This window comes from Mustela lutreola, chromosome 11 (assembly GCF_030435805.1).
Source record: "Mustela lutreola isolate mMusLut2 chromosome 11, mMusLut2.pri, whole genome shotgun sequence".
Taxonomy (NCBI): Eukaryota; Metazoa; Chordata; class Mammalia; order Carnivora; family Mustelidae; genus Mustela; species Mustela lutreola.
In genome coordinates this window covers 40,205,592-40,220,857 of record NC_081300.1, presented here as the reverse complement: position 1 = coordinate 40,220,857, position 15,266 = coordinate 40,205,592, and the positions used below count along the sequence as shown (strand labels likewise).

General features: G+C 39.5%; 1 protein-coding gene across 3 annotated transcripts in view; it reads right to left on the bottom strand.

Moving 5' to 3' along the window:
* Positions 1 to 15,266, bottom strand: part of B4GALT6 (beta-1,4-galactosyltransferase 6) — a 73,956-nt gene that overhangs the window by 40,658 nt on the left and 18,032 nt on the right. For all 3 annotated transcript variants that reach the window (XM_059139554.1, XM_059139553.1, XM_059139552.1), the window contains one exon: positions 9,516 to 9,632. In XM_059139554.1, coding sequence (XP_058995537.1) covers positions 9,516 to 9,615 — 100 coding nt within the window. In that variant the 5' untranslated portion in view covers positions 9,616 to 9,632. The remainder of the gene's footprint in view (positions 1 to 9,515; positions 9,633 to 15,266) is intronic.

The window sequence follows — 15,266 nt, the reverse complement described above, 5'->3', positions numbered from 1 at the left end:
ATTCCCACAAAGTGCTTGGGTCCATCAAGTATAACCACTGCTTTCAAAATCAGGAGCATTACGCATGATAGATGCATTTGAGGCGGATCTACCACAACTGCTTTAAAATGTAGACATTATTTCATCTAATGAATGGATGAGTGAAAACACAATGAGTTCTGGGCCCGAGCTTTTTTTCTCTTTTCTAGAGCCACACCTAAAGAGAAGAGAGACAAAGAATGAAAACTGCTGGACAGGTCCCTTCCTCAGCTCTCACTGGAACTTACCACTTACAGGAAAAGGAGAAGAGCACCAAACTGGATTCGCAAGGGCTTTGTTCTTCCTGCAAAGGGCAGCTTCAAGTGGGAACAGAAACTCAGTGAGAATTCTAGTCTGTTTACCCCTGGCTTGCTCTGTTAGCCCGGCAGTGTCTGAGGGTTCAGACCACACAGCCATCAAGCAGGAGGTGCACTCGGCTATTTCTAACAAATCTACCAGCTCTCACATTGCATGACCCTTATCATCTGCTTCAGTAATTATTCACTGATTACATCTTGTTTCCTTAATTTGACTAACTCCATAGCTACAAGGCAAAGCATCATTTGATGATGGGAGTATGTGATGTCTTTGCAAAAATATTATATGTAGTACTTCTTTACATTTGGTGTTTCAGAAAGTCAAGTACAAGGTTAAAAACCCCTTTTTGAAATCAAATGTTCTTAGAAATATGGCAACCTATTTGCCATCAAGTGTTAAATTTTAAATGCGCTAGCATATATTAATCAATTCTCCCCCAGACTTCAATTAGCTCTCAATACACCTTACTGGCCATTATCTCCTTACTAGCAGATTATATCTATATAGGTTTGTGCAGAAATAAACAACAACTTCATTATAAGTAACTATGTATGCTTCCATCTCTCTCAAAAGAGATCCTCATACAAAGGGAGGATGTTCTTCTTAGTGCTGTGTCTCCAAGTATCGATGTAAGAATACTGACAACATGAACTGTTCAATATACATGAACACAGCAGAGTCTCATGGTTGCCTCCTCAAACTCCATTTTTACTTACTCATTATGTAGCAGAGCCCCAATTTCATTCAAAGCACCAGTGTGCCCAGCTCGTAATTTACAGTCCCTACAACCAAGTTCTGGTCAATGCGACAGAAGCAGAAATACCATGTGAAACTTCTGGAAAGTCTCCTTAAAAGGGTCCCTCTGTTCTTCTTCCTTCTTCATTTCCTTCTTCCTACTAACCCAAGTACAAATAGAAAGACTGGAGCACCACAACAACCTTTGAAGACTATAAAACTCCATGACAGAGCAGAAGATGGAAGGTGTGTGGAGAATTTCTCTACCACAGCCCCAGACATCCAACTTCTGGGTCTCTTTTACATAAGAACGTGGAGTCTCATGGGCTTAAGCCACTGCAGCCAGGTCCCTCTTACAGCCAAACCCACTTCCTAGCTGATACAATGACAGAACAGTTTACCACCAGTAAATGAACCATGAGAAAAATTTTCAAAGGTTCATCAAAGTAAGCTAAATCTAATCCAAGTAGGCAGTGGTTGTTTGGTCAGTATTGAAACTGAGTTGGTAAGGGGAAAAGAGGATTTCCCTTCTTCTTATCTTCCACTTGTGGGGTGAGGGGTTGGGGGGAAGAGTTTGTCTTAACCCAGTAATCAATTCTCCTAATTAAGCTCAACTGAGTTCCCACATGAAACTTATTCATGCCCCAGGAAAGGAACTCGATTATGCACCAATGTCCAGCACTCCCTTATACAAACACAGTAGTCTGAGGATGCTGAGTACTTCTGTCCAGTTGAGTCAAGTTTTAATGAACACTTGACAATCAGTTTATTCAACCAGGACAAGTCCTAAAGAATCTTTTATAATGTTTAAAATGCTCCTAACGTTGACCTACTATTCAGAAGACCAATTAAAGCAGAAGACCAGTTAATGAGATTTTTACGATACTATTAAAATATCAGGTACAATGACGGTCTTTCTAAAAGAAACGTCCTTCGACTTAAAGGGGAGAAACAAGAGTGTTTTGACTTGCGGCATCATAAAACAAATCAGACAAATGACTAGACTGAATTTTGCAAAAGCACGTGTGAAATTAAGAATGAATCTGGGGAGGAGTCAAGATGGCGGAGAAGTAGCAAGCTGAGACTGCTTCAGCTAGCCGGAGATCAGCTAGATAGCTTATCTAAAGATTGCAAACACCTGAAAATCCATCGGCAGATCGAAGAGAAGAAGAACAGCAATTCTGGAAACAGAAAAACAACCACTTTCTGAAAGGTAGGACTGGCGGAGAAGTGAATCCAAAGCGACGGGAAGATAGACCCCGGGGGGAGGGGCCGGCTCCCGGCAAGCGGCGGAGCAACCGCGCACAAAATCAGGACTTTTAAAAGTCTGTTCCGCTGAGGGACATCGCTCCAGAGGCTAAACCGGGGCGAAGCCCATGCGGGGTCAGCGTGGCCTCAGGTCCCGCAGGGTCACAGAAGGATCGGGGGTGTCTGAGTGTCGCAGAGCTTGCGGGTATTGGAACGGGAAAGCCGGCTACAGAGACAGAGCCGACAGTAAGCTCGCAGCTCCGTGTTACCTTGAACCGGTCGCAGGCTCGGTGAGCTCGGAGCGCGGCCGGAGGTCAGGCAGACGGGAGTAACTGGGCGCTGTTCTCTGAGGGCGCACTGAGGAGTGGGGCTCTGGGCTCTCGGCTCCTCCGGGCCGGAGACCAGGAGGCCGCCATTTGTATTCCCGTCCTCTGGAACTCTACGGAAAGCGCTCAGGGAACAAAAGCTCCTGAAAGCAAACCCGAGCGGATTACTCACCCCGGCCCCGGGTAAGGGCGGTGTAATTCCGCCTGGGGCAAAGACACTTGAGAATCACTACACCAGGCCCCTCCCCCAGAAGATCAACAAGAAATCCAGCCGAGACCAAGTTCACCTACCAAGGAGTGCGGTTTCAATACCAAGGAGAGCAGCAGAATTCCAGAGGAGGAGAAAGCCAAGCACGGAACTCATGGCTTTTTTCCTGTGATTTTTTTTAGTCTTGCAGTTAATTTAATTTTTTCTTTTTCATTTTTTTTTTTTTCTCGCCTTCGGGTAAAATTTTTTTTTTTTTTTAACTGTTACCTTTTTATTTTTTAACGATTTTTTACTAGTTTATCTAATATATATATATATTTTTTTTACATTTTTCTTAGGTGTTTTCTTTTTTTAAAAAAAATTCTTTTCTTTTTTTTTTTTTTTTTTTTTTTTCTTTTTTCTTTCTTCCTTTTTGAACCTCTTTTTATCCCCTTTCTCCCCACTCACGATTTTGGATCTCTTCTAATTTGGCTAAAGCATATTTTCCTGGGGTTGTTGCCACCCTTTTAGTATTTTACTTGCCCCTTCATTTACTCTTCTCTGGACAAAATGACAAGACGTAAAAATTCACCACAAAAAAAAGAACAAGAGGCAGTACCGAAGGCTAGGGACCTAATCAATACAGACATCGGTAATATGTCAGATCTAGAGTTCAGAATGACAATTCTCAAGGTTCTAGCCGGGCTCGAAAAAGGCATGGAAGATATTAGAGAAACCCTCTCGAGAGATATAAAAGCCCTTTCTGGAGAAATAAAAGAACTAAAATCTAACCAAGTTGAAATCAAAAAAGCTATTAATGAGGTGCAATCAAAAATGGAGGCTCTCACTGCTAGGATAAATGAGGCAGAAGAAAGAATTAGTGATATAGAAGACCAAATGACAGAGAATAAAGAAGCTGATCAAAAGAGGGACAAACAGCTACTGGACCACGAGGGGAGAATTCGAGAAATAAGTGACACCATAAGACGAAACAACATTAGAATAATTGGGATTCCAGAAGAAGAAGAAAGTGAGAGGGGAGCAGAAGGTATACTGGAGAGAATTATTGGGGAGAATTTCCCCAATATGGCAAAGGGAACAAGCATCAAAATTCAGGAGGTTCAGAGAATGCCCCTCAAAATAAATAAGAATAGGCCCACACCCCGTCACATAATAGTAAAATTTACAAGTCTCAATGACAAAGAGAAAATCCTGAAAGCAGCCCGGGAAAAGAAGTCTGTAACATACAATGGTAAAAATATTAGATTGGCAGCTGACTTATCCACAGAGACCTGGCAGGCCAGAAAGAGCTGGCATGATATTTTCAGAGCACTAAACGAGAAAAACATGCAGCCAAGAATACTATATCCAGCTAGGCTATCATTGAAAATAGAAGGAGAGATTAAAAGCTTCCAGGACAAACAACAACTGAAAGAATTTGCAAATACCAAACCAGCTCTACAGGAAATATTGAAAGGGGTCCTCTAAGCAAAGAGAGAGCCTACAAGTGGTAGATCAGAAAGGAACAGAGACCATATACAGTAACAGTCACCTTACAGGCAATACAATGGCACTAAATTCATATCTCTCAATAGTTACCCTGAATGTGAATGGGCTAAATGCCCCTGTCAAAAGACACAGGGTATCAGAATGGATAAAAAAACAAAACCCATCTATATGTTGCCTCCAAGAAACACATTTTAAGCCCGAAGACACCTCCAGATTTAAAGTGAGGGGGTGGAAAAGAATTTACCATGCTAATGGACATCAGAAGAAAGCAGGAGTGGCAATCCTTATATCAGATCAATTAGATTTTAAGCCAAAGACTGTAATAAGAGATGAGGAAGGACACTATATCATACTCAAAGGGTCTGTCCAACAAGAAGATTTAACAATTTTAAATATCTATGCCCCCAACGTGGGAGCAGCCAACTATATAAACCAATTAATAACAAAATCAAAGAAACACATAAACAACAATACAATAATAGTAGGGGACTTTAACATTCCCCTCACTGAAATGGACAGGTCATCCAAGCAAAAGATCAGCAAGGAAATAAAGGCCTTAAATGACACACTGGACCAGATGGACATCACAGATATATTCAGAATATTTCATCCCAAAGCAACAGAATACACATTCTTCTCTGGTGCACATGGAACATTCTCCAGAATAGATCACATCCTCGGTCCTAAATCAGGACTCAACCGGTATCAAAAGATTGGGATCATTCCCTGCATATTTTCAGACCACAATGCTCTAAAGCTAGAACTCAACCACAAAAGGAAGTTTGGAAAGAACCCAAATACATGGAGACTAAACAGTATCCTTCTAAAGAATGAATGGGTCAACCGGGAAATTAAAGAAGAATTGAAAAAAATCATGGAAACAAATGATAATGAAAATACAACGGTTCAAAATCTGTGGGACACAACAAAGGCAGTCCTGAGAGGAAAATATATAGCGGTACAAGCCTTTCTCAAGAAACAAGAAAGGTCTCAGGTACACAACCTAACCCTACACCTAAAGGAGCTGGAGAAAGAACAAGAAAGAAACCCTAAGCCCAGCAGGAGAAGAGAAATCATAAAGATCAGAGCAGAAATCAATGAAATAGAAACCAAAAAAACAATAGAACAAATCAACGAAACTAGGAGCTGGTTCTTTGAAAGAATTAATAAAATTGATAAACCCCTGGCCCGACTTATCAAAAAGAAAAGAGAAAGGACCCAAATAAATAAAATCATGAATGAAAGAGGAGAGATCACAACTAACACCAAGGAAATACAAACTATTATAAGAACATACTATGAGCAACTCTACTCCAACAAATTTGACAATCTGGAAGAAATGGATGCATTCCTAGAAACATATAAACTACCACAACTGAACCATGAAGAAATAGAAAGCCTGAACAGACCCATAACCAGTAAGGAGATTGAAACAGTCATTAAAAATCTCCAAACAAACAAAAGCCCAGGGCCAGACGGCTTCCCGGGGGAATTCTACCAAACATTTAAAGAAGAACTAATTCCTATTCTCCTGAAACTGTTCCAAAAAATAGAAATGGAAGGAAAACTTCCAAACTCATTTTATGAGGCCAGCATCACCTTGATCCCAAAACCAGACAAGGATCCCACCAAAAAAGAGAGCTATAGACCGATATCCTTGATGAACACAGATGCGAAAATACTCAACAAAATACTAGCCAATCGGATTCAACAGTACATTAAAAAGATTATTCACCACGACCAAGTGGGATTTATTCCAGGGCTGCAAGGTTGGTTCAACATCCGCAAATCAGTCAATGTGATACAACACATCAATAAAAGTAAGAACAAGAACCATATGATACTCTCAATAGATGCTGAAAAAGCATTTGACAAAGTACAACATCCCTTCCTGATCAAAACTCTTCAAAGTGTAGGGATAGAGGGCACATACCTCAATATCATCAAAGCCATCTATGAAAAACCCACCGCAAATATCATTCTCAATGGAGAAAAACTGAAAGCTTTTCCGCTAAGGTCAGGAACACGGCAGGGATGTCCATTATCACCACTGCTATTCAACATCGTACTAGAGGTCCTAGCCTCAGCAATCAGACAACAAAAGGAAATTAAAGGCATCCAAATCGGCAAAGAAGAAGTCAAATTATCACTCTTCGCAGATGATATGATACTATATGTGGAAAACCCAAAAGACTCCACTCCAAAACTGCTAGAACTTATACAGGAATTCAGTAAAGTGTCAGGATATAAAATCAATGCACAGAAATCAGTTGCATTTCTCTACACCAACAGCAAGACAGAAGAAAGAGATATTAAGGAGTCAATCCCATTTACAATTGCATCCAAAACCATAAGATACCTAGGAATAAACCTAACCAAAGAGACACAGAATCTATACTCAGAAAACTATAAAGTACTCATGAAAGAAATTGAGGAAGACACAAAGAAATGGAAAAATGTTCCATGCTCCTGGATTGGAAGAATAAATATTGTGAAAATGTCTATGCTACCTAAAGCAATCTACACATTTAATGCAATTCCTATCAAAGTACCATCCATCTTTTTCAAAGAAATGGAACAAATAATTCTAAAATTTATATGGAACCAGAAAAGACCTCGAATAGCCAAAGGGATATTGAAAAAGAAAGCCAATGTTGGTGGCATCACAATTCCGGACTTCAAGCTCTATTACAAAGCTGTCATCATCAAGACAGCATGGTACTGGCACAAAAACAGACACATAGATCAATGGAACAGAATAGAGAGCCCAGAAATAGACCCTCAACTCTATGGTCAACTAATCTTCGACAAAGCAGGAAAGAATGTCCAATGGAAAAAAGACAGCCTTTTCAATAAATGGTGCTGGGAAAATTGGACAGCCACATGCAGAAAAATGAAATTGGACCATTTCCTTACACCACACACAAAAATAGACTCAAAATGGATGAAGGACCTCAATGTACGAAAGGAATCCATCAAAATCCTTGAGGAGAACACGGGCAGCAACCTCTTCGACCTCTGCCGCAGCAACATCTTCCTAGGAACAACGCAAAAGGCAAGGGAAGCAAGGGAAAAAATGAACTACTGGGATTTCATCAAGATCAAAAGCTTTTGCACAGCAAAGGAAACAGTTAACAAAATCAAAAGACAACTGACAGAATGGGAGAAGATATTTGCGAACGACATATCAGATAAAGGACTAGTGTCCAGAATCTATAAAGAACTTAGCAAACTCAACACCCAAAGAACAAATAATCCAATCAAGAAATGGGCAGAAGACATGAACAGACATTTCTGCAAAGAAGACATCCAGATGGCGAACAGACACATGAAAAAGTGCTCCATATCACTCAGCATCAGGGAAATACAAATCAAAACCACAATGAGATATCACCTCACACCAGTCAGAATGGCTAAAATCAACAAGTCAGGAAATGACAGATGCTGGCGAGGATGCGGAGAAAGGGGAACCCTCCTACACTGTTGGTGGGAATGCAAGCTGGTGCAGCCACTCTGGAAAACAGCATGGAGGTTCCTCAAAATGTTGAAAATAGAACTGCCCTATGACCCAGCAATTGCACTATTGGGTATTTACCCTAAAGATACAAATGTAGTGATCCAAAGGGACACATGCACCCGAATGTTTATAGCAGCAATGTCCACAATAGCCAAACTATGGAAAGAACCTAGATGTCCATCAACAGATGAATGGATCAAGAAGATGTGGTATATATACACAATGGAATACTATGCAGCCATCAAAAGAAATGAAATCTTGCCATTTGCAACAACATGGATGGAACTAGAGCGTATCATGCTTAGCGAAATAAGTCAAGCAGAGAAAGACAACTATCATATGATCTCCCTGATATGAGGAAGTGGTGATGCAACATGGAGGCTTAAGTGGGTAGAAGAATAAATGAAACAAGATGGGATTGGGAGGGAGACAAACCATAAGTGACTCTTAATCTCACAAAACAAACTGAGGGTTGCCGGGGGGAGGGGGTTGGGGAGAAGAGGGTGGGATTATGGACATTGGGGAGGGTATGTGATTTGGTGAGTGCTGTGAAGTGTGTAAACCTGGTGATTCACAGACCTGGGGATAAAAATATATGTATATAAAAAATATATGTTTATAAAAAATAAAAAATTAAAAAAAAAAAATAATAATTAATCAGAGTTGCCCAAGTGAAAAATGGGTGAGCAAGAAAAAAAAAAAAAAAAAAAAGAATGAATCTGATACAGTCTTGAATTTTTAGAAGGGTAAAACTATTACTCACCGTAACATACATTTTAAGAAAGAACATCTATGGTTGGCAGATAGTGTGTGCATGTGTGTGTGTGTATCTGTCATTGACGGTGGCACAATGGAGAACTGTTGACAGGAATGAAATCTTAAATTTTAACTGTTTAAAATGAGAATATAAAGGATGCAACAAGTGATAACCAGTTACTGAAACTTTTAAGTAGCTTCTAATAACACTTCAGAAGTCACCGCAGAAACACTGCCCCGTGGGAGGCTAAGCATTCTTTCATGACAGTTCAATGTATTTGCATCAATTCTGCCTTCATTCAATCACTAATATTGGCCCATTACTTGGTTTTAACCTCAGGTGATTCTGACGGACATTCTACTTCCAGATAATATTTTTAAAGGAAAATAGCAGCTATGGATTTCCACTTTTATATAATTTCTCCTTAAGCCCCGTAAAAAGGCCATAAAATTATTAAGAATCTTCTATAATTAAAAACGTAAGTATTTACTAAACAGAGTTAGAAAAACATTTTAGGAGTTAGAATAGACATAAAGAGAGATGGCGGAATGACTAATTTGGATAAATTATTCTTTCTGCGGTTGATTTGAACTACGATAGGTGAACTGAAAAAGCACACGCTGCTTTTTGTACTTTATGTTTGCAAGAATTAAGTTTAATAAAAAAGAATTAAGTCCCGTATCTTTGTACAAAACCCCCAACCCCTCTGTGAGAACACCTTTATAGATCCTAAAACATGGACAGTCTGGCCCAAGCAGCGAATGAATCTCCCAGTACACATGGTAGGAGATACCTTCATCTTTAACAGGAGTCTCAGAGCTTGAGGGATCTGGTTTACTTCTTTTGACTACAAAGGTAAGAAGCAGAAACAAAGCATGATGAAGAAGCAAGCAATCTTACCTGTACCATTGAGGGTAGTGTTTTTATTTGTGTACAGCCTGATCATATGTCCTATTGTTTTCACATTTTCTCTCAACATTATTCCTCGAGCTTGTACCATAAAGAGATATGTGTTGGCTATAAAAAGGAAAGAGAGGAAACATCATGACTCAGTAAGCTTTTTTTTTTCCTAATTTAATAAAATAATATTCGGACTGGGGAACAGCCCAATAAACCCAAACTGACTCAGTTAACATGTCCAAAGGGAACAAAGAAATACAAAATGACTATTTCCTATTATCAGAAACTTATAAAAACAGGGGAGCCTGGTGAGCCCAATCAGAAAAGCATGGGATTGGGAGGGAGACAAACCATAAGTGACTCTTAATCTCACAAAACAAACTGAGGGTTGCCAGGGGGAGGGGGTTTGGGAGAAGGGGGTGGGATTATGGACATTGGGGAGGGTATGTGATTTGGTGAGTGCTGTGAAGTGTGTAAACCTGGTGATTCACAGACCTGTACCCCTGGGGATAAAAATATATGTTTATAAAAAATAAAAAATTAAAGTCTAAAAAAAAAAAAAAAAAAAGAAAAGCATGCGATTCTTGATCTTGGGGTTGTAAGTTTGAACCCCACATTGGGTATTAGAGATTTCCTTAAAAAAAAAAAGAAAGAAAGAAAAGAAAAGAAACAAACTTTAAAAAAGTTTTTAAAACAATAAAAATGAAAAATTTAAGTAGTGATATCCCATCCAATAGAAGGAGACTAAATGAATATCATAATGAATTCCTTTATCCATAAATGATTTTCTACCATAAAACATACTTACACATTTCAAAAAGGCATTTTATTACCAACATACAATCATAGTATACTTTCTCTAATTCTACATTAACTTCCTCAAACCCCAAACTCCACAAGAGCAAGTATTCCTTACCTAATAGTAAATATATCATAAATCACCATAACAACTAGTATGAATATGACTCTTGAAATGGATCTCCTAAATTCTCCTAAATTCTCACTGTGTTTGTGGAAGGAAAGTTAGGGGGCAAAATGACCTAGAATCAATACCTATTTTGGTTAATTTCTCTCTACTGAGTTAATTACTTAAGAACTTTTATACTCCCTTTCAATCACAAATTTATCTACCAGGATGGTAAAAGCAGACACAATTAAAATCAATGTGCATTTTCAAGTTGGTACATTTAATTCTTTGTGTTAAGTGCTTCAAAACTAGGCCCCTAATTTCCTGCTTTGGGAGAAACTGGTCAACTGACAAAGATGACAAAAATCTCTGCGTTCTGAGATGCCAGCACTCCTCAGAGAAGCACAGGGGTAATCAAAAGATCCTTTCTTTCTCAGTCCTGATTCTGTAAGCACAATGCACAACTCTAGACAACTCATTGAATCTCAGTTTCCTCACCTAATACAGTCGGTGTATTGCCTTAGATGCTCTCTAAAGCCCTTTCTACTCTCCATTCTCCAAGAATACAGCCAAAAAAATCATACACTCCATTCAATCAAGAGGAAGAGGATCATTTTCATGGCAAAAACAAAAAACTGCAAGTCTCAGTTAATGACTCTTCCAATTTTAAAATAAGTCAGCCCTGAACACTGATGATGCTCTCAAAAAAATGAATGCCAAAATAAAAAATGTTAAATTCAACTCATTTTCTGGGCCCTGCTCTACTTCCCTGAGTTGCTACAGAGAGATGAGCAAAATGTGATGTTTACTACCACCTTTAAAGATTTTATTTCCTTATTTGAGAGAGAGTATATGAGAGAGAAAAAACACATGTGCATGAGTTGGGAGAGGGAGGAGGAGACTCCTCGCTGGGCAGGAAGCCTGATGAGGGGCTCCATCCCTAGGACCCCAAGATCATAACCTGAGCTGAAGGCTGAAGCTTAACTGCTTAACCCCTTAACTGACTGAGCCTCTCAGGCACCCCCTCCTTTCCCATTTTTTTTTTTAAGATTTTATTTATTTATTTGACAGAGAGAGACACCAGGAGAGAAGGAACATAAGCAGGGGGAGAGAGAGAGAAGCAGGCTTCCTGCTGAGGAAAGAGCCTGATGTGGGGCTTGATCCCAGGAGCCTGGGATCATGACCTGAGCTAAAGGCAGATGGTTAATAAAGACTGAGCCATCCAGATGTCCCTCCCTTTCCATTTTTTATGTAAATTTTAACATGCTCAAAGTACAAAAGACAATAAATAAACTAGAGAAGCAGAGTACAATAATACTTCTCCTTTTACCTTCAATCCATAACAGAGAAAACAACAGAAATCCAACTTCACATAAGTTTACCTCAATCATTTTTAAGAGCGTGTCTACATCCTCTCTAGAAAGCAATCCTATAATTAGATATAACTTGTTTAGGCTTGAATTTATTACACCCCTCAGGTTACAAATACAAGTTTTTATTGAAGTTTTACTCTTGAGTAGACTCTAAAAGAAAAAAGAGATAAAGTGAAAAATGAAAACAAAAAAAAGAGCCAACCAAAAATGCAGAAAAACATTCAATAAAAGCCAACTAACACTAGCAAAAGCCAAGATCTAAAATTCAACCGAAATGATGCAGAGGAAAACCATCAAATAGAAAACTAATTCTAACTTACAACACCTTGGAGCACTGAATCCTAAAGTTACACATGAAATTTGTTATCAGTGATCTAATATCTTGTAACATCTGTTCTGCACCAAACCACAGAGAGGACCTATCATATGGCAGCAGAACTGAGTGGCTCAAAACAATACTGGCCCAAGCCAGGATGCGATAGGTGAGACCATCCATGTGCCCTGGAAACTGAATCTTTAACACACCTATTCACATAAAGAATATTGTCTGACATCAGGAAGCCAAGTCAGACTTGAACAGCAAAGAAAAGATCTGGTAGAGAAAAGAAGAATCCTCAAGGTAAATTATCCTAAAAACTTCCAAAACATCAGGTAACAAACTTATACAGGGGAAAAAAAAAAAAAAAAGACTGATGACAACTGTGACAAAAGAATACATTTACTATTCATTAGATGGATAGAGAAAAAATTAAGGAAGGCAAGATACCAAGCTCTCCAAATGGAGAATCTATTAGTTTATTTTAAATCATTTACAGCTAATTGAGTTATAGTCCTTAGGTTAATAGTCCTCATGGGTTTAATCCCTAAAGATCAAAACCCATTAGGGAATGAAGGTGTTTTGTTTAAATAGTCATTGCTAACAGGAAGAATGCGGTGTGTCAAAGTATTGCAAGGCACACTAACCGAGCATGAGAGTAGTTCCAACTGTCGGATTTCCAGACACCTTAAGCTGTTAATCCACACTCAAATAACTATATGACCACTAATTACTATTAGGTACATCTTCTTGGTAAACCAGCAAGTTAGAGGAAATCTTTGTCAAAAATTTCTATTCCAAGTAAGAGAAATTGCATTTCAGAAAACAGGGAAATCTTTATCAGCTTTGCCCTTTGGTATTTAGAAAACTCAGAAATACACTAAAAAAAACTACCACTGCTTAATTAAAATCATGCCCTGTTCTCTACTCTAGTTAATTTGCTATTTGCCTCTGCTTTGTGAGACATACATTTAACCTATTTACCTAGGTCTGCTTTGTGGGAGGTGGTGGGGGTAGCGGAATACCTACAACTTAAAAAAAAAAAAAAAAAACACTCAAAAATCAAGTTTACAACAGCTAGACATCCTACCCTTGGTTTGTGAAGCAAGAGATGGAATTCTCAGCTAGCACTTGCTAGTAATGTGTCTCCCCAAGCCTTTCCACATCCAGCTCTGTTCACTGAAAACAGTATTCCGGACAAGGAGAATGTGCCAGTCTGCACTGATCTGGAAAGCTTTCCTGAGCTTCAGAGGCTTCAGACACAGCGTCCCCTTGGTCCCATACTATGATACATGCCACAGGTCTGTTACCAAAAAGTAATCCAGCCAGGAGCTGATTTTAAGAGGGAGATTATGTTGGTTAGGTACATTGTAAGTGCAGGACTGGAGCTAAGAAAGGGCAAAAAAAAAAAAAAAAAAAAAAATGGGGGGTGACATTCCTATAAGGGTAGGAACTATGGTGGTCAATCACCGTAAGGAAAAATTATCCAGAAAAGGGATAAGAAAGTACAGTTCAGACACATGGAAAGAGACCACAAAGAGGGTCACAAAGATAAAAGGCCCCAGATGAATTAGTCTGAGCTTGAACACAGTGAAGAGGAAATGGTCAACCATATCAAATACCACAGAGGCTAAAAAAAAAAAAAAAAGACTAAAAAATAATAGTTTAAAAAAAATAAAACACTAATGATTGGTAGATACCCTTTTCAAGCATCCTTCGAAGAGCTTTACATATACTAACCTAATTAATCCTTACAAGCAATCCTATAATGGTAGGTACTAATATTATTCCCATTTTGCAGATCAAGAAATTAAACAATGGAGTTATCTAACTTGCTCAAGGTCGCACAGTTATTAGCTGGGGGTGGAGCCAGAATTCAAACCCCAGCAGGCTGACTCCAGTGGTCTAGCTCCTTTCCACCATACAATGCAGCCTCTTAAAAATGCTGGTAGGGGGGACGCCTGGGTGGCTCAGTTGGTTAAGCTGCTGCCTTCAGCTCAGGTCATGATCCCAGGATCCTGGGATCGAGTCCCACATCAGGCTCCTTACTCAGTGGGGAGCCTGCTTCTCTCTCTGCCTCTGCCTGCCACTCTGCCTGCTTGTGTTCTCCCTCTCTCTCTCTCTGGCAAATAAATAAATAAAATCTTTAAAAAAAAATGCTGGTAGGGGATCACTGTCAATCTTTAAAAGAAGTTTCTGGAAAGCAATGGAAACAAAAGGCAAGTAGCAAAGAATAAAGAGAATAGTGACAAAGTAAAAGCAATTTTAAGAAAAGAGAAGTGAGAGCAAGGTCAAGGAAGTTTTTTTTTTAGACAGGAGAAAACTGAGCATGACTGTGGCCTAAGCAGAGGGAAGAAAGAGTAAATTTAACTTTAAGGTACTGAAGGGAATAGGAGGAAGGATGGAAAGGAACAGTTCCATTGAGGGGACCACAGAAGCAGAGGTTCTGGGGTGCACGGGCACACAGCACATCCAGCAGTCAACAATCCAACTTGAGTAGAGTTTGGCAGCAATGAAAAGTAATTTGTCAAGGTCTAAGTGGATGGACGGTGAGAAAAAAAAATAGGAGGAAAGAGGGGCGGGACTCGAGGTCATTGTGAAGATAAGATGGGGCGCCTGGGTGGCTCAGTGGGTTAAAGCCTCTGCCTTCGGCCTGGGTCGTGATCTCAGGGTCCTGGGATCAAGCCCTGCATCAGGCTCTCTGCTCAGCAGGGAGCCTGCTTCCTTTCCTCTCTCTCTGCCTGCCTCTCTGCCTGCTTGTGATCTGTCTGTCAAATAAATAAATAAAATCTTAAAAAAAAAAAAAGGAAGTCATGTTAACAATAAGTGAGAAAGTCCCAGAAGTGTAAGGGTTAGGAAGACTATGGTCTGGGGAGGTTCAAGAGAGAGCAGGTCACAACTACAAGGACCTGATGTGGCCAGACAAGAGGAAGGAAGACAAGCCCCAGACTGTCTGATGGCTACCAACAGGGGCATCAGTGGGGGATGAAGCAGAGAGGGAATGTTCTGAGCTGAGCACAGGCATACCTCAGAGACATGGCAGTTCTGCCGCAGACCACCACAATAAAACAAATATTGCAATTAATTGAGTCAAATAAATGTTTTCATTTCACAGTGCATATAAAAGTTTATACTATAGTATAGCATTATGTCTT